Genomic DNA, 27,101 nt, shown 5'->3' on the forward strand with positions numbered 1-27,101 from the left:
TATGACGATTCCGATCTCACATTTAGGAATTTACGATTTTTTTGCACAATGGGAATTAATTAAGAAATATAAATTCCTACTAGATAAATAAGTAGTATTGTGTCATCATATATTTTATTGTATATATATTTCTGAATCATTTTGTGGAGCGCCACGCACTAAATACACACTTGTTTTGCGTGCGGAATCGCTGCATTATTGTGACACTGCAGCTATGCAGCATGGTCATTGTCTCATATTTGTTTGTCCCGCCAGTTGCTCATATTGGCCTTGCAGCGGCGCGCGAGAGCATGAGTAGACGAGAGGGTCCCCGCGCACGCGCTATTATTGTTTTGACTGAAAATGCCGTCGGTTTCGAAAACGGCGGCGAGCGCTTCTCCTCAAACCGAGAAACCAACCCACTATACGTAAGTAAAGTAAACACTGAATGGACGAAAATACGTTTCCGCGGAACGTGATGGCTATCCGATAGCCGACTGTCGGATTTACATTTGTAACGCGTGCTGTTTCCTTTCCCTCTGTGCGTTTTAAAATGGTGCTTTTCCTTTTGTAAATTCCTCCGAATGCACGCGCCTCTCAAATCTCAATGTTGATCAAATCAACAATCTCATCTCCGCTAAACACTGCATTGTTTTCCGTATTAACGCGCTGTGTGCGATTAAAAACTTCAGAAAGTGCTCTTCGCTTTATTTGCAGAAAGCCTGCCTGTGTGAAAAAGCTTGAAGACATGTATACTGCACAGCAGCGGAGCGAGCGAGCGAGTCGAGACGCTCGCTAGATGTAGCTAGCAGGCTGGTTTGTTAGCTGCATCCGCCTCCTTCCTCGGCCCGTGTTTCTTACTCTACGCTCTTTTCCCTGCGTACGCACCGTTGGTTTGAATGGAACGTACGTCGAAGATTGTGCGTAACTCTGAACGCTAATCGCGGAGTACTTGGCGTAAGCTTCTAATGTTGTAGTGATAAATGGCTCACAGTGGATTTTTAACGCACTCAGTTCCCATTTAGCTGCTTATAAACACATAAAATTAACATTACATGTTTATAGTTGCTAAAAAGTAACATAAAATGTTTATCTAGGGCTGGTTTTGTGGTGGAAAGGTAAACTACGCAGTGTAACAGACTCCAACAGCTCCAAACTTTGAACGTAGTTTGACATTTCTGATTTGTTTATATCACTCAAACGAAGTGTTTGGCTGATTTATGAAGCTTTATTCCCGTTTTGACCCTAGATATTTGAAGGAGTTCAGGACCGAGCAGTGCCCACTGTTTTTGCAGCACAAATGCACACAGCACAGACCCTTTACGTGTTTCCACTGGCATTTTCTCAACCAGCGAAGACGGAGACCCATCCGGAGAAGAGACGGGACTTTTAATTACAGCCCAGATGTGTACTGTACCAAGTATGATGAAACAACAGGGATATGTCCCGATGGAGACGAGTAAGTAACTTTCTTTCTTTATGTATGCATGCTGCGGTCGAGAAGTCATTTTGTAATATGATGCACGCGGCAGTCATGTTTATTTTGCATAGGCATGCATGTGTTGGTCGAAACGAACATGTGTTTTTGTTTCGGTATTTGTAATAAAGTGCGTCACTGGTGTTTGTGGATCAGATCTGTGGACTGTAAACGACACTGGGGCTTTTCCTTTAGCCATGGGCATGTTGTAGTGTTTTTGACTCATCGTCTGATTGTTTTGTGTAGCACACGCCTCCTCCTCCTCCTTCATCATCAAACACGGACCGTGTCTTATAAATTCACTATAGTGTTGACTTTATGTTAATGTTTCACTCCACCGTGTATATGGGATATTGACTTTCTCCCGTGCTGTTTGTGTCGTCTTTCCTTCGGTGTGTGTGTTTATCTCGAGTTTCACTTCCACTTGTCACTGATGGCTCTCTCAGTTCCCAGTGTGTTAACAGAAAAGTGTAGCCTCAGTTTGGAAATGAAGGCTGATGTGTTTCTTGCTGCTTGTGTGTTGAGCTCAGGGAGCCCAAAGACACGCCCCCTGTTCCCTGGTTTATGATTGGCTCTCCGGTGCACGTACTCTGTTTTTGATTGGTCCGTTGCTGTTACAATGTTTACGGTTCCCTCTCTTCATGAAAACTCAAGTGTGTTCAAAGCAGCAAGCTATAGTCTTTGTTCGGAGGATATTTAAACTCCGACTTTCAAACTCACATCAGGTCTAAATTTACTCCAGTTATATATTTTGTTGAAAATTAAAGGAAAACATTGTCCACTAAATAATTTATTGATTCTTTTGTGGGGATCTATGTTCTTATATATATATATATATATATATATATATATATATATATATATATATATATATATATGTATATGTGTGTGTGTTTGTTTTGTGTGTGTGTTTGTTTGTGTTTTAACTTGTTAGTTTCTTATTTGCTCGTTGAAATTTAATTTGAAACTGCTACTCAGGTATACTTAATTGTGGATACTTAAAGGGTTAGTTCACCAAAAAAATGAAAACAATGTCATTAATTACTCACCCTCATGCTGTTCCACACCCGTAAGACCTTCATTAATCTTCAGGACGCAAACTAAGATATTTTTGATGAAATTTGATGGCTCCGTGAGGCCTGCATAGGGAGCAATGACAATTCCTCTCTCAAGATCCATAAAGGTACTAAAAACATGTTTAAATCAGTTCATGTGAGTTCAGTGGTTCAATATTAATATTATAAAGCGACGAGAATATTTTTGTGTGCCAAAAACACAAAAATAACAACTTTTCAACAATATCTAGTGAACACTGCTTCAAAGCTTTATGAATCTTTTGTTTTGAATCAGTGATTCGGATCTCTTATCAAACCGCTAAACTGCTGAAATCCCGTGACTTTGGTGCTCTGATTCACTGATTCGATTCGTAAAGCTCTGAAGCAGTGTTCTGAAATTGCCCCATCACTATATTGTTGTTTTGGCGCTCCAAAAATATTCTCGTCACTTTATAATATTAATATTGAACCACTGTACTCACATGAACTGATTTAAATATGTTTTTAGTACCTTTATGGATCTTGACAGAGGAAGTGACATTAATCCCTATGCAGGCCTCATGGAGCCATTGGATTTCATCAAAAATATCTTCATTTGTGTTATGAAGATTAATGAAGGTGTTATGGGTGTGGAACGACATGAGGGTTAGTAATAAATGACATTATTTTCATTTTTGGGTGAACTAACCCTTTAATTGCTTTCTGTAATTTTGTATTGCAATGGCATGGCAACTTTGTTTTGATTTTGGGAATGCTGTAATATTTCTGATCTCGCTGTGAGATTGTCATTGAATCCTGTGAGACATCTCTGTCAACCGTTTGATGGTATATACTATAGATTCTATCTGTAACTAAACCTAACATTATTTTACTAATGATTGTACACCCTTAATCATTCTATCGTGACATGTTTTTATTGGTGTTACACAATATATGGGGACCATATAGGTAGGGCTGGGCAATTTGACAAAAAAATTATATCTGGATTTTTTTCAGAACAATTGACCGATTCACGATTTCGATATTTTTTTGTTTGTTTGTTTGTTTGTTTTTTTAACTAGTTAGATTCATTTCCAAGTGCACCACACATGAAGTGATCAACATGGTGTAAATGTAAAACAAATTATTTATTTGTTAAATATCTCTGCAGAAAATATACATTAAATATGAAGGCAAATGTTGTTCAAACATATCTTAAACATATCCTAAATACTCAGAAATAATTTAAAATAAGAAAAATGCTACATATTTCTGGCAATAAATAACACCTTTAATAGGCTATTATTAACAGCAAATGCTTTGTAAAAACAGATCACCATAATGCAAACATGAAATATCAAACATACAGTAGTTCTTTACAGGTTTTTGCATTCCATAGCGCTACTTTTCCTGTTGTTTTTATGTTTGGCAGACTTGTTTGGCTGTTTCACTCGTGTCTTGCATCTTTTGCAGCGTCTCACCCATGAAACAGCATTCTAAAAACGCTACGGTCAAGAAAAAAAAAAAGTTAAACTTGGGTTTAATAACTTTGCTTTTTTTCCCATTCCACTGCTCGTCTCATTTTTCAATGCAATAACACATTTCTGAATGAACAGTCAAGGCCAGAAGCTAGTTATTTTATTTTAGTTTATAAAGTTTTAAATATGGATATTTTTCTTACAAAAACCCATCACCTCGCTTCCGAAGGACTTTATTAACCCCCGTAGCCATATGGTTTATATTTATGATGGATGGATGCATTTTTTGGGCTTCAAAATCTTGCCCCTCATTCACTCCCATTATAAAGCTTAGAAGAGCAAGGATGCTCTTAAATGTATCTCGGATTGTGTTTGTCTGAAAGAAGAAAGTCAAATACACATAGGATGACTTGAAGGAGAACTGTCCCTTTAAATATTGGCCATAATCTAATGTTGTACCTGAAAAGAAAAAGCAAGGAAGAATATCAAAACATATGCAGAAATAAGGATCCACAATTAAATATTGAACAATACCATATACCATACTATTAATAATATTGGCAGATAGTCTATATGTTCCCCGTATATTGTATAACACCAAAAAAAAAAAAAAAAAACATGTTATGATATACTGATTAAGGATGCACAATCATTAGTAAAATAATGTTCTTTTTAATTACAGATAGAATCTATCTTCAAATCTGATTCGAACCACAATTTTTTTTCCTTTTTTTTTTTACTTTCCTTTACCTACACCTGAACTGAAGGTCACTGGATTATTATTATTATTATTCTTTGTCTTTTGATGCACTTTTTGCTCTGACTGATTTGCTCAAATGAAGCTCTAATGTAAATGGTTAAATAATTGCGAAAATGATTTTTTCCCCCCCCTTGTATTTGCCGAATCAAAATGTATGTCACATAGTTTCAGTGTGTAAGCATAGATCACACATTCATTCATCCAGTAGCAGCCGTCTTATGGTGACATCATCGCTGTTGCCATAGTTACTGTTGCTACCTGAACAAGATGCAGTTGCTATATTTGAGAAGATTATTGGGTATGTAGCATTTTCAGCATAAATCTGCTCTCCTCTGAGCTGCTGTTTGGACTGTCACAGCCCCATTTTCTGTGTGCCTTAAATCCTGTCTTAAAAATTAAATGCATATTTCTTATACATATCTGGTTCTCCTAATCTGATCATTTGCTTTGTGTTGCCATGTTTCAGCAAACTCTATTACTTATGTTTCAGTCATTTTTAATGCATTTTAAAACTAAAAAGTGCAGTTATCTGTGAAGAGCACCAAGAATACACACATATTTCATCATGTCATGCCATGTAATATAAAGTATATCCACTTTATACCAACATATCTTGCAAAACAACTTCTAGCCGGGAAGTATTTCACAAGTGTTTGACTGTTTTAAAGTTGTGAAAGAGCTTGGCACTGACATTGGTGCGTGTTGCTCTTAATGTCTCTTTATATGACTTGGTACATTTAACATATATTTAAGTGACAAGAAAAACTGTTCTAATATATTTGTTGATGAATTTTAAAAGAATTTTAATATAGGTATACTAATTGTTGATAATTAAATATAGTTAAAGTAATTATTTTAAAACATTGTGCATATGTTCCCATGTGGAAACAAGAAACAACCTTATTAAGACAAGCAGTAATATAATTACATATTTTAACAGCGACAGCAAGTGTACTTCGTTTACTCTAATCAAACTTATTTTGCCTCTGGAAATAGAAGTAGATTTAGTACTATTTATAGTGTAGTTTGCAGTTGCAGCACTGGGAATAAAAGGAGTTTCTCGCACATGCTTCCACACATTCTTCCCACTCTGTCATGGCAATGAAAAAGTTTTGCTGTCTGTTTATATCTCACTCTGTCTTACATTGTCTTACATTGTGGTATGTTAGAAATAGTTGTATGGCAGGTAAATGCAGTTTCAACACAATCGTATATATATATATTTTTTTTTTGTAACAACAAAATCCAGCATCTCTTTATCTTTTATTATCTTTTCAGATTACATATTATTATTGTTTAAAGTATCAGAATGTATTTCTTTATTCAGCATTTATACTGATGAGCCGGTGCTTTTCTCCTCACAGTTGCCCTTATTTACACCGGACCACCGGTGACACAGAGCGCAAGTACCATTTACGCTACTACAAGACCGGCACCTGCATCCATGAGACAGATGCCCGTGGACATTGTGTGAAGAACGGCCTCCACTGCGCCTTCGCTCATGGACCACATGACCTTCGGCCACCGGTTTATGATATCAGGTCGGTCTTTTCCCTCTCTTTGTGTCTTTTGCAAAGGTGCACATATGTATGATCATGTCCCTTGACTTGTGTGTAAATGAGGGATTTTTCTATGATATATATTTAGACCATTTAACATAGTGATTGCCATCAGGATATGAGGAAACTTTCAACCTGTTTAACAAAAAAATGTTTCTGTAGAGAGAATCACCTATTGCACCTTTTAATTTTATTAATTTTAATCATATTTTTCACATGCGTAAAAATCGGCATGACGGGCTGAATGTTAATGCAGATTCACACTCTAATAGTAGATGTCGCTTACAGCAAATCAGAAAATACCCCACTTACTCTGGTACACAAAAGCGATGTGCAACTTTCCGTTTCTAACACCCGCTTATCACCGAAATGAAAGGAAGTCCAACAGTATTTACATGTTTTTAAACAGCCATTTAAGATTTTTGCATTTGTTATGGTGTTTATCAAATAATTGCATGACTGTGTGATGAGAACCACAGTAGTTGATAACTGTGCTCTACTATCTTGCTATGCATTTTTGCTTTACTTTTATTTGTAACGCTAAGAAAGAGTCAATCTCTCATGTATTCCTGTGTACCTGCCATTAAACTAGTGGAATACAGACTTTTCGCTTGCAAGCTCTTTCATTCCATTGATTTAACTAGCATCATCTGGGCTGAAGCATTACAATTTTCAGTGTCGCTTAGCAAGATAGTCTATTCATGAACAAAGTTGTAGTTTCCATCCACCTACTTTTATGTGCATTTTGGGATATATTATATAAAAAATGCTGGACGGCAACGCCAAGATGTGCAAAAATTCAGAAAATTAAGAAAAAAATGTATCCATTCAGAAGATAAGCATAAACTGCGATGGAAACCCATTTACTGCATAAAACCCTTGATGCACAACATGATTGGGTAACTGGTCTAAGCAGTGAACAATCTCATCGCACAGCATCTCAAATTTCTGAGCCAAAGTCTGTCATCAGAATGAATTGGTTTAATTCCCTCACAGAAGCGTTTCATGTGATTGCATTCACAAACACCAGCATCCGAACGCAAGATAACATCACAGCGTTTATTACGGTTCGTCTGCACGCTCTGAGATGCAAGTCATTTATGATGTAAGAAAAAAGAGGCACAGTGGCTTCTCCGATGGCAGCAACTTTCATTTTTATTACAGATAATTTGCTCCAGTTTCCCATGAAGTTACGATTTTGTTCTCTTGAACACCTGATGGGATGGAATTGCTGCTTTTATCGCCAGTGTTTAGTGCGATATTCCAGTTTTGTGCAGAAGTTAAATTTGCAACTTTGAATGGAAACATAGCTAGTGGATCTGTGCATGTGACTAAAAGTGTGAATCAGTGCAACGGAAAAGAGATCTTTCACATGCAAATGTCTGTGTCCGTCTGAACAGGTTCGTTAACAGCCGGTCATTCGAATTCAAATGTTTATCACACCGAACATTCGTCTTGGTGTGAACGGAGAACCTTTAGAGAGGAAGAAATCTTTACACTAAAGGACAGCAGTCGGAAAAGGAAGTTCTTTGCCTTGTTGCTCTCAAATTCCTGTTTTTAAAAGGCGGGGGATTTCTGCCAGGATTCCCAACCCCCAACTAATGTAAAAGCTGTGAATCCCAAAGTAACAGCAGTTTGCGCTTGACGTTGTTTTATGACAATTACTTTGATTTGCAAAAGCTGCACAAATTTTCAGTTGATTAGCACCTCCATGGGTATTTGCATAAGTATTCAATTCATAAGTGAGCAGCCAGCTAGCACCTATTAGGGTGCTTAATCTAATTTGCAAAAATGTACCTTATTTGTTGTTTTACTAATGACATCAATTACTCTTGCATTGCCGAGCAGTCTGCACAGCATAGCCGCAAACTGTTTGATTCTGGCCTGGAAATGTGGCTTACCAGTCATTAAATAACAAGAAATGTGCTATCTCGGCAGTTGCCTAGCAACATCTATGTGGAAATAGCTGTTGCATCAAAACCAATCTTGGGGGATTTTTTTGGTGGTGCTTCTGAATGGGTGGGCTGACTTGTATAATTATGTTTACAGAGAGATCCAGGCACAGGAAGCTCTGCAGAACGGCCAGTTGGGATCCGGGGAGGGAATTCCTGACCTGCAGCCGGGTGTGCTGGCCAGCCAGGCCATGATTGAGAAGACCCTAAATGAGGACCCACGTTGGCAAGGTGACACAAAAACTCCTCACACCAATGCCAGCCCAGTATAACAGGAATAAAATGAAACTGATATCAGTGGTAATGGTTACAGGTTTCAGTGGCAGTGGCTACAAAATGACACTGTATTCAATCAGGTCACTCATATTCAGTTTCTGTTGCCCTTTTTTGCAGACACCAATTTTGTTTTGGCCAACTACAAAACTGAGCAGTGCACCAAGCCTCCACGTCTATGCAGGCAGGGCTATGCCTGTCCCCACTATCACAACAGCAGAGATAGGAGAAGAAATCCCAGAAAGTTCAAATACAGGTGAGGCAGAATCACTTGAATTGCAAAGCAAATATTTCCAAAAAAAAGATGACACACGTGTCACATAAAACACATCTGCGAGTGGAAGTGACCCTATTGAGGAATATATATATATATATAAAGGGTGTAATGATGTAACGATACACAGAAGTCACAGTTCAGTATGTATGCCGGTTTTGGGGTCATAGTTCAGTACGATTTAAGTACAATAGGAAAAATGGTCACTTTAGTTTAATACATATACTGTTACACCACAATATATAGGCAACCAAATATTTCAGAGGGCCAGAGTCATTGACCAAATCAGCTGCTTTGATGACTCGTTTTGAGTGTCTGTGTCTCGTTGTGTGTCAATGTTGGTTTCATTCACACAATGTGGATAAACTACAACAGGACACACTTTATTGTGACCAAACATTATGCTAGAGTAGCAATATGTAAAATTTGTTTGGCTGAAATATCAAGAGGAGAACTTTAATTTTGGTTTCGGGAAAAAAATAATTTCTGTGCATCACTATTTTTAATTAACATGACACCCAATCCCTGTTGGATTCAACATAAAACTGAATCCCTCTTGGCAGGTCGACGCCCTGCCCGAGTGTAAAGCACGGTGATGAGTGGGGCGAACCCTCCAAGTGTGAGAGTGGGGACAGCTGTCAGTACTGCCACTCTCGCACCGAACAGCAGTTCCACCCAGAGGTGAGACTGCAACGCACACAACGTTGAACTTGAATGAGTAACTTTGAATTTATTTGATTGACGTTATTTTCTTTATCTCACCAACTTTTGTGTCTGTTTCAAGATTTACAAATCTACTAAATGCAACGACATGAGGCAAACTGGATACTGTCCGAGGGGACCATTCTGTGCTTTTGCACATGTGGAAAGTAAGCATGATTATAAGGATGACTGATTTCACTGTGCTTGTGTGTTGTAGTTATTAAATACATGATATGCAGTGATTTCATGTAGTTCAGGTATGGCTGCAAGATTCATCGAAATAAAATCGAAATGGTTTAGTGTGATTATCAAATCGCAAAGACTGTAATTTAATTAAACAATTAGGTAACCGTGTCCTTTTTGCATGTACTTACTATAGTAATAACATATTACTATATGTTTTATTATAGTAATAAAATTATGCATCATGACATGCAACTAACAGAAAAACCAAAACCTAATCGTATCCTCTAACCCTATAGTAAGTACATGTTGTTAGTTAATGCAACTCAGTACTTAAATTGTATAATTTACATGCGAGCAGCTCATGACCCAGTGTTTTCTTTGTCTCAGACGGCTTGGTTAGCATGCAGTTTGGAAAGCAAAATGTGTTAACCAAACTTGTTATGATAAGCACTGATAAACACACTGTTGTGGTTTTGCGCAAAAGTAAAACCTTGGTGGTTTACTGTTTTGAAAATGTAAGAAATTAAGACAGCCATAAATATTCGTATTTCAATTTTGCAGTAATGTAAAATAAAATTTATTATTATTATATTTTTCTTAAAAACTGTTCTTGTATTTTTACAGGAAAATATTACAATAGTAATATTTTTTATTTTATTTTTTTCATTTAGTAGTAATTATTATTATTATTATTATTTTATAATGATATTGATATGTAATCACACATTTTTGGCCAAATTGTGCTGCCATACAAAAACCTGGACCCTTTTTTTTTTTTTTTTTTTTTTTTTGCAATTTTACCAGAATTTTTTTCTTTTTTTTTTCAAAATTGTGCAGCCCTAAGTTCACGACTCTAAAGAATATTTGTGCGTGTGTCTGAAGGAATTCCTTCCACAGAGGAGACCATGAGCACGTTGCTCTCAGCAATGCAGTCGGGCTCTCAGTCCAAGCTGGGCTCCCAGCAATATCCAGAGTGTCCAATCAACGAGTGGAGCGCCAACACGAATTCCATCACCAGCAGTGCGAGTAACAACGGCCAGACGGGAAACGTATGTTTGCATTCACCTTCTCACACCTGTCTTGCATCTGTCTTACATCTGTGGTAGAGAAAGATCCTTTAGGAAGCAGTTTTCTTTCATTTCAGCAGTGTTTCATTTTGTTTTCTTTGCATTCATTTCTACTTATTGCAGTCTGTGTTGGAAAGCGAGAATATCTCAAATTCAAATCAGGGCTTTCTTCTCAAATGCTTCTTTATTCACATTACACCAAAAATTAGACTTGATTGAGCTATTTTTCTATTATTGTGAGCTAAATCCTCTCACATCTACATCCACCCAATCAACAACGAAAAATCACCTATTTGGCTGGCTCCAAACCCACATTTTTTTTTAAGCTCATTTGTGCTTTTCTCCTTCAGGTATCATGCTCTAATAGTCCGACTGTAACACCAAGCTCAGGGAGCAACAGTTCTTTGTCCCCAATTGGACCCATCGGCAGGCCAAAATGCTTTACTAATGGTAGCTTATGTTCAGAGTCCACCACGTCCAGTGTTTCCTCTCCGACGTCTAACTATCCCAAAGCTCCGGGTTTTGAACGGGAGGATCAGGTACACATGACCGTTTTCTCTAGCCCTTTCTAAAGGGATCTCCTGCAGGACTGCAGGCATGACACATACTGCAAGCTTCACTTTTGATTTATTTGCCCTTGGGTCATTTTCATTTCACCACTTTTCTGTTGTGTTTTTCAGTGATTTGTTGTCAAATGAAAATCACTTGTCTTTAGTTGTCATTATTCAGTTGTTGTTGTTCTCGAAAATTTCATTTCAGTCTTTGAGATTGAGGGTGTGGTATCATTGTGTGCACAGGTGTTAATACTTTGACTTTTGAAACGCCACATGAACTTGTTTATTCTGTCCATTTATCGTTCATGTTCTGAGGTGTAAACTATAAATTTAAATGTTGTAGTAACGTGTGAACGACACCCAGAGGCCACATAAACGATGTGGTCATCATAAAATATCAAAACAAAGCATGCTGTCATGGTATACTGTAACACACATCTTTAAACCACAGAAGGGCGTACTTTTTTTCTTTTTTTTGGTCGTTTTTTCCTGAGCAGGTAGCAATTGCCTACGTAATAACACCCCTGGTTGCCTTAACAACATCAGGTCACATGAAAGGATGTGTTATCTGATTTCAGGCAAAGAACCAGAAGAGCCAGTCTGGGGAAAATAATCAAAAGTTAATGGACCAAGACAAACAGGTAAAGCAACCTTGTCCTCATATTCACTCATTTTACAACCTTACATGCAAGGATTGCAAGCAAAGACATGAAGTGGTTAGAGCAGTGAAGCAGGTTATCATGTTTTCATCCTCATTTCCAAGAAACGAGATAACATTACATATCATCTGAACATAATGGCATAAAAAGTATTGTATTTGCAGATTTTTTTGTTTTTTTATGTAACTGTAGCTGAGTTTACAAATCCAAATCCAGCTGATTAGTAGGGCTGGGACAATACGCCAATTCTCGATTCGCAATTTGCGATATAATGATTCTGGATCGATTCTGATATTTTCTCTCTCTAATCGATTCTGAGCTTAGTTTTTAACAACAGATGGCGCTCTAAGCTAGTTTTTAACCACACACTCAAATGCTCATGAAGAAGAGTGCTGGAGAGCGCTCGTGTGTTTGGCGGAGTCATGTAAGTGGTTAAATATACTTGAACCTCAGTTTAGAATGCTGTTATGATGCAAGATTAATGCTTCAACCTTTTCGAACTTTATGAATTATTTTAGGTTTAAGTGGTATATCTAAAGGAAATGGACGCAAGCAGAGTATGGGTGTTTCTAAAGCATGCAGTGCCATCTGCTGTTTAAAAACTAAGCTTAGAATCGATTCGAGAGAGAATCGCGATGCATTGTAAAATATCAGAATCGCTCCAGATTCTTTGTATCACGAATCAATGTATTGTCCCAGCCCTACCAATTAGGCACATGGGTTTAATGTTCGCAACGTCAGAATTTATTTTTGCAAATGCGTTTCCATCTCCCATTATTTGCATTAACTCAACTTTTTTGAGAATTATTATTATTATTATTATTATTATTTAATTCATCTTTAAAATGCGCATAAAAACAGGGTGATGGTGTCAGTCCGATAGCCTAGTGGTTAGTGTGCTGACATATGGCGCAAATGCGTTCACGGCGACCCGAGTTTGATTCCCGTCTCGAGGTCCTTTGTCGATCCCACCCCCTCTCTCCACCCAGTGCTTTCCTGTCTGCTCTCTACTGTCCACAGGTACAAAAAGCCCATAAATATAACTTAAAAAAAAAAAAAAAAAAAAAACAGGGTGATGGAAACAGCTAATGTTTAAAACTGTTGTTATTGCTAACTAAAACTTTTGTTAATTGAAATAAAACTAAAAATAAACTATAAATATATGAAACGCCTATGAAATTGGAAATTTTGCCTTGGCAGTAAACTGAAATAAACAAGTTTAAGTTATAAAACTACTAAAACTAAAACTGAAATATAAATAAATGGGAGCTAAATTGACTAATATTATGTATTACTAAAACATAAAAAAAATAATAGTAATAATAATACTAATAGTATAAAAATACTATAACAGTGGTTTAAAATGTAAGGTTACATGTTATTTTACGGTGTTACTGTAAAATAAAGTGCTACCAAATGTTACACCTGAAAAAGAAAGAAAGAAAGAAAGAAAGAAAGAAAGAAAGAAAGAAAGAAAGAAAGAAAGAAAGAAAGAAAGAAAGAAAGAAAGAAAGAAAGAAAGAAAGAAAGAAATATAGGTAGTAAAATAGTAAATTAAAAGCAAAGAACATTTAAGGCAGAAATGTCAGGGTGATACAACTGTCCTGAACTCAAAATCAAGGAAAAAAGGCTTAATAATGTTAAGTAGTTTGGCATAATCTTTTTATTATTACTTGTTTTAATAAAGAGCAAAACTGCTTAATTTGGTGCTTATTAACATTTGAAAAACATTATTCATTTATACTTGAAAACCTTATTAAACCAAAATGAATACAAAGAGTGCATTTCTAACTTGTCACTTGTGTTTTAAACTAGATCTTTCCTTCTTTTCATCGTGGACAGTCTTATTTGACATTGTGCCATGTCACGGCTGATTCACAGGCTCACGGTGGTGTGTTCTCAGTGGTGAACCCACTAGCGTCCAGCATTACATCAAGCATCACGTCCAGCTTGGCCTCCAGTATCGGATCTGACAGTTCGTCACCCACCACTTTATCAACCATGAATGCAAAAGCCACGCCTTTCTATCCAGGCAGCAATACTGTGGAGTCAGTAATAGGTAAGGTCCTCTCCAGCACTCTTTTGTCTTAGAGCAGTCTAGCCAAGCGCTACATCTAAAAGTACACGAGACAGACTCAGCCCAGATAAGGCAGTGCAGATAAATGCCGAGCGTTTAGTGAAGTCGAAGGAAGTGTATTTGTGGCAATGCATTAGCCATAAGTCAGTGAGTCCACTAAAGCTCCCTAGCAGCAGCAGCAATGACTCAGCAGCACAGAGCTCAGAGGATGGTAAGTGCTTTTGCCTTCATGTCTGCCTTTTCTTCTGAGCTAATTCAAGCTAAATATATGGCATTTACCCAAACACAGCATTTGATGTATGGTTATTATAGACTGTGAGTTGATGTGAACTGAAATGAATTGTGTTGCAGGATGGATAACTAAATCATCAAGCCTTTTATCACTTCAAATGTTTCTATTGGAGTTTAAAAAAAACATCATTAATAGCTTTATGCAGTATTGTCTCATTAAGTAGCTTGTGTTTTGTATCCATTATGCAAAAATATTGAATCGCACCACTGTTCTTGCTCTTAGGATCTGCACTTGACCTAAATTTTAGTGACATCAATGTTGCCTCCCTCGACAAAGAGCTGGAGGACCAGGACAACAATGGCCTTGGTTTAACAAGTAAGACTTTATTGTTGTTGTTAGCTTTTGCTTGTTTTGGCTTGTACTGGGTATATGATGCTGTTAATGTTTAAACACTTGTTTTCCACCATAGATCAGAGGTTATTAGGAGGCTCTGCTCCTGTCAATATTCCTGGCTCTCTGGCCCGGTCTTCCTCTCTGCATTCCTCGTCGTCTCTATCCGCCTCCCCGCTCAGCTCGCTGTCTCAATCCCTGTCCCAGTCTCTCCTCACTGGAATGGCCTCCCAGCAGAGCCAGCCACAGGCACCACCTGTTAAAACCGAGCATGGCCTTCTAGGAACACCCACGTCTACACAGAACTCCTTAGGTGAGAACTGTAAGGTTTGGAGATCGTCATATTCAAGATGAGAAGGGCCAAAAACTGCCACTGAAGAATAGTAATGTTTTTGAAAGAAGTCTCTTTAAGGCTGCATTTATTTGTTAAAAAATACAGTAAAAACAATAACATTGTGAAATATTTTTACAGTTTTTAAAATATATATTTTCTATGCAATATAATTTTAAAATGTAATGTATTCTTGTGATGTCAAAGCTGAATTTTCAGCATCATTACTCCAGTCTTCAGTCACATGATCCTTCAAAAGTCTTTCTGATATGATAAGAAATATTTGATTATTATCAGTGTTGTAAAATATTTTAGTGAGTAAATATTTTGTGGAAACATCAAAATTATTTTGAATTGAAAGTTTGAAAGAACTTATTTATTTGAAATAGAAATCTATAAAATATAAATGTTTTTACTGTCACTTTTGATCAATTTAATGCATCCTTAAGGTTTTTTTTTTTTTTTGCTACTAATTTATTTTTGCATGACATTATACATGATTAAGGTCAAATATCTGATATCACAATAATATCCAGAACAAAGTTGTAGCAGAAAAAAAAAAAATGCATTTTAGGACTGAATTTGTGGTCAGTCCTTCCTAAAGTAGTTTTTTTGGACTGTTTTTACATAAAAACAAAGAGGAATAAATTGTGTTCATCTCATTTACATAAAAATAACAGCTTTAAACAAAACTTTGGCAAACCCAACAATAAATCTCTGTTTGCGCCCAACAGACTGATAAAAATGTGTAAGTTGTGTAGCAGCCAGCTAAACAGATTGAAACTTTTTTTTGTGTGTGTGGTGTGTGCACTATGCATCAGGTGGTCCGTGGGCGTGCCATCTGAGACTCAGGCTATTATTTTCCCAAACTTTTGAGTATGATCACAGTCTCATGAATATTTGAGTTGATATAATAATGTTTTGGCTTAGGTCTGAATGGCGGAGCAGGGAGTATATGGGACTTTATGAGTGGCAGCTTCTCTCCCAGCCCGTCTCCAGTGTTCAGCAGCCTTACTTCTAGCACGGTCGGCTCCAGCAGCGCAGACATCGGCCGGCTCCTCCGAGAACTGGATGAAGCCAAGCGCAAGATAAAGCAATGGGAGGAGGCCTGGCACCAAGTCAAACAGGTCAGATGTGTTTGCTTTATTATGGGCCTTGTGAAATGAGTGATTCCTTTTGTCAAGCAGCCATTTAGGTTTCCTGTAGGTTGTCTCTCAGAGATTCATGCCCAGTTTTATTGTAGAAAATAGAGTCTGACACTGCTTTTCTTATTGATGCCATTATCTTACAGTGACACCTCAAGCTATTGAGTGCTGCAGTGATTAATTTTTGTAGGCCCTGGTTCCCTCAATAAAAACCAATAGGATTTTTTCCATTGGCTTTAGGATTACTAAAGAAGCTCTGTGACCAACAAAAGTTTATGATTCTTACCTGATAATCTTCACATAATGAACACCACTTTTATGAATTTTGAAGCCTAAATTCAATAGCCAGAAGTAAAAAGCTAAATGTAGGCTATAAATGCAACTACTCGCATGCTTCAACATCACCACCATTAAGCTTCCGACAACTCTTTCAGTCTTTATTTAAAAGCATTTTCCCTGAAAGTTTGAGTTAGAATAGTTGCAAGAGCATAATTATAAACACAATAAGGCCGTAAAAGCAGACTAGTGGGTAGATGAGTTTACCTGTTCGGTGTGATAATGTTTAATGTCCCCAACAACCTTTAAAGTAGGGCTGCATAATTAATTGAAATTAAACCTCATGTGATTTGGCAATTGGCTGTGTATTTTTTTTTATTTTTTTATGCGCAGCTTGTCAGTGAAGTACGGCTAATTGCTGCTCCATCTGAAAGCCGGAGGGCGCTCTTGTGCAGAAACTCCAAAAATGCCCCTCGGGAGTACGATAATGCATGTAATTACAGGAAATCCCTATAAGTATCATACCATCACTGTAGCTGAATAAACAGATCGTAATGCTTTGATTAAACATGACTAATAAACACACGACTATAACAATATATGGTTTATCTGACGACTTCAAGTCTTCTCAGGTATTTTCATGATAATAAAGTAGATTTATAATTCAATGCTAATCGACACATAGCCTTTATCACTGTATAGAATACTATGAAATAATATGTTGCTTGTCTTATTCTGTGTGAGAAGCACATCATCTCACAGAAGGGTGTTTTCAAACACTCAACTGGCGTTATGAAGGTAGTTTGAGGTAAAAGCATGTTATTAAATGTTGTCTTTTGTTGGACCAGAGGTTCATAAATGCTTTCCATGTTTGGAAAGATGTTTGACGCGTGTTGCTTTTTCAAATGCACATTATAAGTGGCTCAAACTCGCAGTGCTTTCAGAGGGAGCAGCATTTACTACTGATCACAGAGCCGTGATTCGCAGACAAGCTGTGCATAAAAAAAATAATCGCATCCTTTGCGCTTTCATAATTGCACTTTAAAAGCCAAATGGTTTAACCACTATTTCAGGTTAATTTCGATTAATTGTGCAGCCCTACTTTAAAGCTTCATGGGGGGTATTACGGATGCATTTAATGACCTATTGTATGTATTTATGTATGTAGTTTAAACCTAAAAATATCTTTAGCTTGTGTTCACCACAGACCTTATTTCAGGCATTTAACCAAAAACCCATTCCAAAAAACCATTAACTTTGGGGCGATGGAACCAGAAGTGATAAAATGCGAACTCTTTTCCATGTTTTGACCTATAAAAATGTTATACCTGCAGCACTCCTTTAGCTTTGCAGCTTTGCAACAAGCCCAAAGGTGTATAATCAATTCAGTCATTATAATCAGATGGAACGTCTCATTAAAACGCACCTCTTATAGGCCTGTGAAGCGTGGCAGAAAGACGCTCACGAAGCGAAAGAACAAGCTAAATCGGCAGAGGCGGAGCGGCAGCTGGCAGAGCAGAAGCGAGAGGACACGGAGCGCAAGCTGAAGGAACTGCAGGGAGACTTTGACGTTTTGTGTCGCTCCCCCAACACGCCTCTCCTGCGCAGCTACGGCGAGCTGGACCAGCTCCCTCTGCCAAAGCTCCGCTCCATCCAGAGCCAGCTGCGCTCTGACCTAGACCTCATAGACGGGGTAAGAAGGACCAGGTCCCAACACACATACGCCACCATGTCACATTTACACACTCTCTAAGTAGACCGTCGTGCTCTTCTCGTCAACTAGACGGCAACACGGTTTAACATCCACACGAGTCAGTCATGCATGACGCACTGCATTAAATCTGTCAGAGTGTGACTGATGTTAACTCTTCTTTTTCTCAACACAGGTAATATATCAGCTTCAGTCAAAGAAATGTATAGTTTGCCAAAAGCATGATCGTTCCATTGTCCTGCAGCCTTGCCAACATTATGTACTTTGTCAGAACTGTGCGTCTGGTAAAACGGAATGTCCTTACTGTAAGACGAAAATATTGAAGTGGTGATGTACAGCTATCCAAGGTACTATTTAATGATTTAGCCCTTTGAAGAACTACTAATACATAATATTATTAATATTATTATTATTATTATTATTATTATTATGCTTACAGTTTCTAAATAGCATTTTTTTTGTTTGTTTTTTGTTTCAGTATTTCATATAGTGATTCAATTGATTTGTTTTATTAGAATCTAAGTGGTGTTTGACTGATACAAGTACTTAAATGCAATACCTGTTCTGTACAAGCTAGATTTTTATCAATTTTCATAAAGCATTAAACAATTTCCCCTTGGCATTTATAGTCAGTTGGCCCTGATTTGACTGTTAGCAACAAAATCATCGGTCCGACGCCACTGTTGCTACTAGCTGTATGAAGAGGATTCATTTCTTGTTAAAAGCACTTTGTTGACTTGGAAATTTGTCTGAGGGTATTTTTTTTTTTTTTTTATAGAAATTTTGCTTTAAGCTGCTTTTGTAGTTGTTTTTTCTTTTTTCTAAGATTTATATATTTTTTTCCCCAAATATGCTAAAGTATGAAGCTTTTGTGTGTACTGTGAAACATAATAGAATATTTCATTTTTTTCTTACTGTTAAATCATGGTATAGTGTATATAACTTGTTAGTTTTCATATAAAATAGTACTAAATAGTAGTTAATATTACTTTCATTGTTACTTAAATTTTTCAATCAAATAAGTGCAAACTTTGAATGCATTTTAGGCATAACCAGCAGCTGTAATATCAGTAAGGCACATACTGTATGCTAAGGCATTTAGTAAACCGATTTCTCTGTCTTATAGTGACTATTTAGATATACATTATGTAGTTGTTAAATGAGCACATGTGTTCTGAAGTCCTCAGCAACACAGTTTTTTTTTGGACTTCAGCCTTTCAGATATGTCAGAACATATATCTGATTCCTGGCCACTCCCTCTTAAGTGCCTTGCCTTACAAACATTCGAAGCATCTGTGAAGAGTTTAGGATTGTAGTACAAAACCCATCAGCTTGTGCAAAGTTCTGCAAAGTATGTATTTTTCAGTAGTACCATATTATCGGAGCCCAATTCAGTACTAGCGTATTTCCGAGAGACTTCACCCTGGTCGGTGCCTGAGCTCTTGAGGTTCAGCTAAACAATCGTTCCCTCTTCTTCATTAACGATGGTGCTTTTTGGGTGCAGCTTCATTATCGTTAGAAATGTTGAATCATCCTTAATTTAAATGTGTAGGGATATTCAAATCAGGAAATGTTTGTGTGTTTCTTTGATTGCAAAAACTGGCTTAGTACATTTCTGTTTATTGAAATGTGTAGAATTGTAGTGCTCTGTAGTGTTTACAGACAGAAATCGTTAGTGTTTTTTCGTATCCAAATTCGACAGTGTAATGTGCTTAGGTAATCTAATTGAAATGACCTGCTACTGTGTTATCTTTTTTTTTTTTTTTTTTCCTGTTCCTTTCATATTTACACCGAGTTTGTGCGGTAAATTGTCAGGTACACAAAGGTGCAAGTTCTTTTTCTTATGAAACCGGGATAAACAGTTTACTTCAAAAGGGATGGTTATTGAGGATCTAATTGTCCAGACCCTCTTTCTTTTTCTTTCTTTCAGCTTCACAAGGCAAAGACAGTGTATATATGATTTCTCTCTGCTTTCTTTCTTGCATTTTATCTAAATCCACAAGGTCTGTATGTAGCTCATGTTTTTGACTGATTTGTCACTGCATGTGTCAGTGTGTAACTTTTGTTAACCAGCTGAAGCTCTAGATCACACTGCCAAATGTATTGAGCAGACTTATCCAGTTGTTGGTCAGGCATCACAGTCGAGCGCTCAAAGTATTCAAAATATTTTTTAATGCATTGACTATGTGCTTATCTTTTCTAGTTCGATTAGCAAAGACATGTTCTCGTTCGTACGAAGGTTGACGTAGATAGGTTGAAATGGATCAAAGCAGCTCTGGATGGGATGTTTCTAACACTCAAGTGTTCAAGAGCTTTGCAGACGTGTCACTTTGTTGAGGAATTAGTTCCATTATTTGGTTATTGGACCATAACATAGGGTTTTGTTGAACTATAAAATGTGGTTAATGTGTGAGAATTCACACAACATTTATTTCATAAATTAAGAGTGCGGTCAAATCAAATGTGGACTTTACTCAAATGAACCAAAGTGGTATTGTAGTTTATACTTGTTTCAAAGTTCAATTGAAGTGGTGTACAATTACTGTGTCAGTTTTTCAATGTTTAATTTGACAGGACAACTATGCCAACTGCTTTTGCTGACAATATTAATGGACTGAATGCCCATTTTTGTAGTTTCTACCAAAGACCTTTACTATTCTAAGTTCTCACTTCAATTTTATAACTGCATTTTCATTTTAACATTTTGAGGAAATAGTTAGAAAAAAAATGACCAAACCTATTACCTTATTTACATAATGTGCATTCAAAAAATCCTAATGAATCACAATTCTTTAACTTAATATAAAGATTGTGTTTTTTTTTTCTTTTTTTTTTCCAATTTCTCAGTAAAAATGATAACATAGTATTGAATTGGCTGTAATCTACAGTGAAGGAATGTCATAGTAATGAATTAATATTTGTGTTAATATTCTTAAGTGGCCATATGGATTAGTGCTTATTTGAAGTATATATTTTTTCTTTTTATACAAATAGTACTTGCTTGTAAAATTCTGAAATCAGTTTTGAAACATTAGTTGTTGTGCACTACTTGTATACTGTCAGGAATTTAAAAGAGTATCTCGGCCCGCAAGGTGCTTTCTTTAGTTTCCATTTGACTGGTGTTTGTTTTTCTGTCTGTTTAGTTGGGATTCTTCAGAATTTGGATATGAAATAGAAAATCTTTTAACTTTTTTTTTCTTCTTGAAGTCTATTATTGTATTGTCAAATGTTGTCTACCATGGCTGTGTAGAACTTATTTGATTGTGATGTAAAATGGGTCCCTTGCTCATGCTAGTTGAAATGGCTGAGACAGACATTGGGTTACATTTATATAAAAATGTTCAAATATTCCTAGCCTTAAACCTCACTTTTTGGCCTAGTTACACTTGCGTGTTTAATTAAAAAAAAAAATGTAGATCTGCACTTAAATGTCTGATTCACGACCAGTTATTCTGCTTGGTAATATTGTTAAATCTTAGAAGGATCAAGTCTCTTTGAAACAAATTTGTGCCTTTTAATACAACCACATTGAAAGTATTTTTCATTGAACAAATGGGTAAGCCCAGCTTACGAAATGAGCCGAATTTTAGTGCCTTGGGACATTTTAAATCTGTACTTCTCAATGCACGAGAGTCCTGTCACAGACTTTCTACAGACCAGTGTATTAAAATAATACATAAATACTCTGCCATGCCTTTGAATGTTTCACTTTGAGTAATAAGTGATTCTGATCGAGAGAAATACTTACTCATGTTGAAAGTCAGGAACAGTTAAGGTGTTTTGCAATGATATTCTCTACCAAGGGTGTTAAAAGTAGCAGCTCATCCGAACAGTTTATGAAGTATGACAAAATTAATGTGGAATTGTTATAAAATCTAGTCGTTCCGAGTTTGGTCTTCAGACTGATTTTCTGTTTTATTGGTTTGCTTAACTGATTTTTCTGTACAAAATTTATAATAATGGCAGATAGTAGTCTTTTAGTCCACAGCATGATCTTTCTAAACCCCTCTGTCTGCATCAGCCATTTTAATACCAACTGTAACTGAAGATGACCATTTAACATTGATGTAAGACCAGGCATCTGTATTTAAAGAAGCACCAAGGACTCTTGTTTAGCAATGTGTAAATTAATGTATTGGAAATTTACCATAATGCTCTGCAGTGGAAATAATCATTTCTTCATTTCTTTTTGCATTCTTGTGGATTTCGTTTGTTCATTTGTTTGTTTTTCTAATTTTGTTCTCTATCAGTAGTGTGATTTATTGAACCTAAGGATTTATGCAATCTTGTATATACGTATTACATATGAAACTGGTTAAATTTAGCAAATTAGCCAGGGGAGGGGGGGGGTAACAATTACAATAGTAAACTTTTGTAAGAGGCTAAAATAATAATAAATAAGAAAAAAAATGCCAGAATTTTTGGAACCACTGTTCCCTATAATTAATGTTACGGTTATTCGAACATTAAATCCCTGAATATTGAATGTACCATTCAAATTAGATTTAAAATGGGTTACTGGAATAACTTAGAGAACAGTTAATCTATAATGATGTAGCACTAGTTTTGTGAATTGCGATACATTACATTACAAATAAATTTATAAGTTAAACAATTGCAGTTTTCAAGTTTGTGTATTTATCCATGTAACAATTTGATGGAAATATGAGATGTATTTTTCTCAGGGTTTTACAGGAGAACTGTAGAATAGAGAGAGATGTCCAATTTTCAAAGGAAACTGCAACTCACAGATTTATTAGCTCAAAAGTCAAAATGAGGAAAACATTTATATTGTGAGGAAGAAACATATCCCTTATTTTGGTACAGTATGCATCAATATATAGAACAGCTTATATTCTAATTAGTGTTGAAATACTATACAATTTGCTGTCAATATAATACTTTGTGTATGTGTTGTCAACACAAGACCTTAAAACTTTTACTGGGAGTTATGTGTTTAAGTTATGGAGGCTTCTTTATGGAATAGTTGTACGTTTTTATGCCGTGCAAGGCCAGAGAGGTTTTTCTTCACTAGAATTACTTAAGATGGTATTATTTATAATGCATAATCTTTTTCTTGTAGTGTATCATTTAAAATTGTTAACACTTGTCTACACTACAGCAGTTATGCAATGGTTTACAGAATTCATGGAATTATTTTTGTCATCATGGGAATTAAATAATTTTTGATCTTTAACCTGACTCGAGTGTTTTGTCTTATTCCTCTCATGTGCTTATGAATCATCAGTTGCTGAGTGCTAATATGCAACTTAACATTAAGTGTTCTGTCCACAAGTAAGATTAAATCAATCTTTTCATTTCTTTAAAAGTGAAATTTAAAAAAAGATGAATGTCGATAAATCACATTCATGTGAATTATAGAAAGCTAAATATTCACCACTAGGTACCGATTATGGATTAAATCCCGGTTAGTGTGGTGCTATGCGGTGAAGACTGTCAAAGACTGTGATCATCAAACAGGTAATGCAGCAATTTCATTGCCTGCACACAAAAAAGGTTCAGGGAAGTCATATGGAGAAACAGTTAAAAGTACACTCTTACAAATATTAGTACTTTACTGGCATATATTGGCGCTTTTCCACTGCATGGTACGGCTTGGTACGGCTCACTTTTGGGGGGTTTTCCACTGTTTACAATACCTAGTACCTGGTACCTTTTTTTTAGCACCACCTCAGTTGAGATTCCAAGCGAGAATCAGCAAGATTCCAGAAAGAATCGCCACTACCAGCGTAATTGGATTTGCGACACGAGATGCCAAACACGCTAGATTTAAATAGTCAGCAACAGCCACAGCAGTATCATTTGTTCACACGACTTGCTGTAAACGACCATCTCACGCAACTTGAAAAAAGAAATGGCTGTATCATGGCCAGTAGACGAGGTGCAAACGTTAGTAGCCAAGGAGCGAATCCATGGCAGTAGAGGCGTTGCAACCATAACGATAAGTCTATAATCCTACCCACTTTGAAGCAGTACTAACCTACAGTGGAAAAGTAAGCCGAGCCAAGAAACAAAGCACCATATGATTCCATGAAGAAACTTTAACATCAGTGGAACCTTTCCATTACAAAACAGGTTCTTTAGAATGTAAAATAGTACTTTAGATCATTAAAATATTCTTCACACTATGAATTTTTAAAAGGACTTTTCATTAGCGGCTTTTGCACCGGGTAGTGATAGGAAGTCATTTATAGGAACTAGCCCAAGAACCACATTTTCAAGGCCATTTTCCTGGTTGCATCTGCACCGCAAGTAGGACCTCTGAAGTGATGTAAGCCGGCTGACAGCGACGTCATTTAAGCACGGCATTCAACAATGTCAACAACTCCATGCGTAAAGTGTCTAGACTTCGGCATCAACCCATCTACCGCTGTTTTCCATGTTCGTGGATTAAGTATATGTAAACTGTTTACACGGCTTTTTAAAAATGGCAGGTGCCGGTTCTTCATATGTCATGCCTTCAGCCAGTCAACGTACACTTGTGTCGCTGGTAGTCACTATTGTGCTGGGTTAGACCCTACTAAGTAGGAGCTAATTTAGTAACCCTTAAAGGTGTTCCTATTACTAAAATCATTCCCAGTTCCTGCAGTGCAAACACGCCAATAATCATAGGAACTATGAAAACCTCCGGTGCGAAAGACCCTATTGAAATGTACTTTGGGGAATTGTTGCAAAAACCATTTTGGAACCTTTATGTTTATGAGTGTAAGGTGTTACTGTACTCACCCCACTTTTAGAGTTTGGGTAAAGAAGTTTCATGGTAACTCTCTTAAAGTCTGGTCTCTCCCTACAAACTCTACAGCAGAAGGAAAATACACAATTGTGTTGAATTACGTATTATTTGTATTACAGTCTGCTGTAACCTTTTACAATTTGTTTTTCAGCTTTGCTTGTACCTCTCAAGAATGATATCAAAGCATGTGACGGCATTGTCTGCTTGCAAAGCAATGATAAGGCAGGGACCTTCAAGTAGAAGAGCTCCACCAGCAGAGGACCTCAATAACTCAGATATGTGCTGCCTTTGTTTTTCATTTGGTGTGCAGAGCTTTCCAGCCACCAGATGGCAGCCTGTCCTAAGCAGCCGCTGCAGTAGGTCCGAGTACAGAGGAGGCTGACTCTGCTGCAGGAGGTTGGAAGGTATCAGCAGGCAGGTGGTCTGACAAAGAGCACTGCAGACCAAAGGCCCTACTGGCACCAAAACACAAATAAACAACAACGGTTCCCATCCTCATTACAAAGGTCGATCGCAGCTAGTAAAACATCAACAGGTTTTGGTTTATGTTTGTGTTATTGACTCAGTTTTCTGATGTGTTATTAGAGGGGTGAGGAAGAACGCCTTGCCTTGACCGAATCCTGATGAAAATTTGTTCTTGACAGTGGTTCTGAGGGTTTTCAACTGTTCACGGTCCACACTAGCATCAGGATCTGAATGCAAACAGGATATCTGAAATAAGACAGAAGAGATTTTTAACTATAGCACCAATATACTTGTGGGAAGGAAAAACCGGTTACAATACCTTCTTGTGTCTTATAACTGAAGTTTCAGTGCAGCACACTCCCTCTGGAAATACCAGTTTTATGTCTTCTACAGCCTTTCGATAAGATGGAGATCCTGTACAAAAATGTACAAATAATGTTTGTGAGCTTTGACCAGACTTTAACGGTTGATTATTTTTGTCAGAGTGCTGACCATAGATGCCATTACGCAGCCTGTCAGAGCCATACTGGGCCCTCCATAGTGTCTGATCTATAGTACGGGCTTCCACAGGGTCCTCAGGACCCATCAGCTCCAACAGCCTCATTACTGCATTCACTCTCAGTAAACCCAAAGCCAGCGAGGGTCCAGATCTCAAGTACTTCAACTCCATCTCCTCAGTGGGTTCCTGGACATCAAATAAACATGAAAAATTGTTTCTTATACAGACTCAAGCTGAACTATAGCATTAGTAAATGTTCTCTGGATAATATCCCCTTGTAAAAAATAAATGCATATAATTGTATTGAATGTGCTCTTGGGGTGTATTTCAAATCTTAAAATTATGTTTTTAAAATACTGTACTTGCAGATATTATACTAGTAATTAAAAGGTCACTGAAGAGTTCTGAAATAAAGGACACTTTCATGATGGTTTCTTAGCACTGTAATAATAAAAAGTTTTACTTTAAAGTACATTTTAAATCATGTTTTGTCATGCTTTTATTTTGCAATTAATATGCGATTAAAGGTGTAGTAAGCAATTTCTGAGAAACGCTGTTGAAAGTGGATCGGACTGAGCAGCGCAACACACTCAGCAGTAGGGGGTGAGTCTACTAATGATGGGGGAGGAGAGAGAGTGAGCAAGAGGGAGATTTGAAAAAAAAATTTTTTTTATGAAATGCGAGAGGCTTTATTTATCTTTTTTTATCCCATAGAAAGCAGTGAAATTACTACATTCAAGGTCCAGAAAAGTAAAGACATCATCAGAATGCCGACTCATTATTGGCCGGCTCCTTCGTCAGTATCACATGCATGCGTCGTGCTGCTCATGTGAACAGCGTCGGCCAAAACTTAACCAGCGTTCTGACGTAGAACCTGGAAGCTCTGCAATGTCTCTTTAACATAAACTGCATAGGAGAATGACAGGGTAGAGAAGAAATTGTTGAATAAAGATATTTTTGTTTTGTTTTTGTGTGCATAACATCTTTTTTTTTTTGCTTCATAACATCAAGGTTGAACAACTGTAGTCACATTGACTATTTTAACGATGTCTTTACTACATTTCTAGACCTCGTATGTGGTAATTTCTTTGCTTTCTATAGGAGATAAAAAAAAAACTTGGATTTCATCAAAAATATCTTAATTTGTGTTCCAAAGATGAACGAAGTTCTTGCAGGTTTGGAACGACATGAGGATGAGTAGTTAATGACAGAAATGTAATTTTGAGTGAACTAACCCATTAAGACGAGTTAATATTAGAAAAGCCTA

General features: G+C 36.9%; 2 protein-coding genes across 10 annotated transcripts in view; one reads left to right on the plus strand and one right to left on the minus strand.

Moving 5' to 3' along the window:
• unkl (unk like zinc finger) lies at nucleotides 1–26,378 on the plus strand. 9 transcript variants are annotated; one of them, XR_010894650.1, is made up of 17 exons: nucleotides 1–407; nucleotides 1,229–1,438; nucleotides 6,093–6,269; nucleotides 8,337–8,470; nucleotides 8,633–8,768; nucleotides 9,350–9,467; nucleotides 9,571–9,655; nucleotides 10,557–10,723; nucleotides 11,092–11,280; nucleotides 11,874–11,936; nucleotides 13,770–14,013; nucleotides 14,546–14,638; nucleotides 14,733–14,966; nucleotides 15,915–16,111; nucleotides 17,841–18,098; nucleotides 25,022–25,376; nucleotides 25,456–26,377. XR_010894650.1 is itself a non-coding variant. In XM_067382506.1 (17 exons), exons 1-16 carry the CDS (start codon nucleotides 343–345, stop codon nucleotides 18,445–18,447), a joined length of 2,526 nt encoding a protein of 841 aa, XP_067238607.1. In that variant the 5' UTR covers nucleotides 3–342; the 3' UTR covers nucleotides 18,448–18,463; nucleotides 18,746–25,015. The 9 variants fall into 9 exon arrangements, 8 of the variants coding, with proteins under 8 accessions (XP_067238604.1, XP_067238605.1, XP_067238609.1 ...); XM_067382506.1 differs by lacking the exons at nucleotides 25,022–25,376; nucleotides 25,456–26,377 and adding exons at nucleotides 18,292–18,463; nucleotides 18,746–25,015 and having other exon boundaries at nucleotides 3–407; XM_067382503.1 differs by having other exon boundaries at nucleotides 25,022–26,378.
• The window catches only part of LOC137004667 (dynein axonemal assembly factor 8-like), a 9,305-nt gene continuing 7,617 nt past the window's right edge, over nucleotides 25,414–27,101 (minus strand). Inside the window, exons 18-20 of the mRNA XM_067365224.1 lie at nucleotides 25,828–26,020; nucleotides 25,655–25,749; nucleotides 25,414–25,581 (exon numbers count right to left, since the gene is read on the minus strand). Coding sequence (XP_067221325.1) covers nucleotides 25,414–25,581; nucleotides 25,655–25,749; nucleotides 25,828–26,020 — 456 coding nt within the window. The remainder of the gene's footprint in view (nucleotides 25,582–25,654; nucleotides 25,750–25,827; nucleotides 26,021–27,101) is intronic.

The sequence above is a fragment of the Chanodichthys erythropterus genome, chromosome 3 (genome assembly GCF_024489055.1).
Source record: "Chanodichthys erythropterus isolate Z2021 chromosome 3, ASM2448905v1, whole genome shotgun sequence".
NCBI lineage: Eukaryota > Metazoa > Chordata > Actinopteri > Cypriniformes > Xenocyprididae > Chanodichthys > Chanodichthys erythropterus.

Bases quoted from the DNA above. Each gene is read 5' to 3' on its own strand.
- unkl (XM_067382503.1), top strand. From the start codon at position 343: ATGCCGTCGGTTTCGAAAACGGCGGCGAGCGCTTCTCCTCAAACCGAG. The intron at 408-1,228 runs GTAAGTAAAGTA...TTTTGACCCTAG, and splicing joins GAGAAACCAACCCACTATAC to ATATTTGAAGGAGTTCAGGA. The intron at 16,112-17,840 runs GTCAGATGTGTT...CACCTCTTATAG, and splicing joins CCTGGCACCAAGTCAAACAG to GCCTGTGAAGCGTGGCAGAA.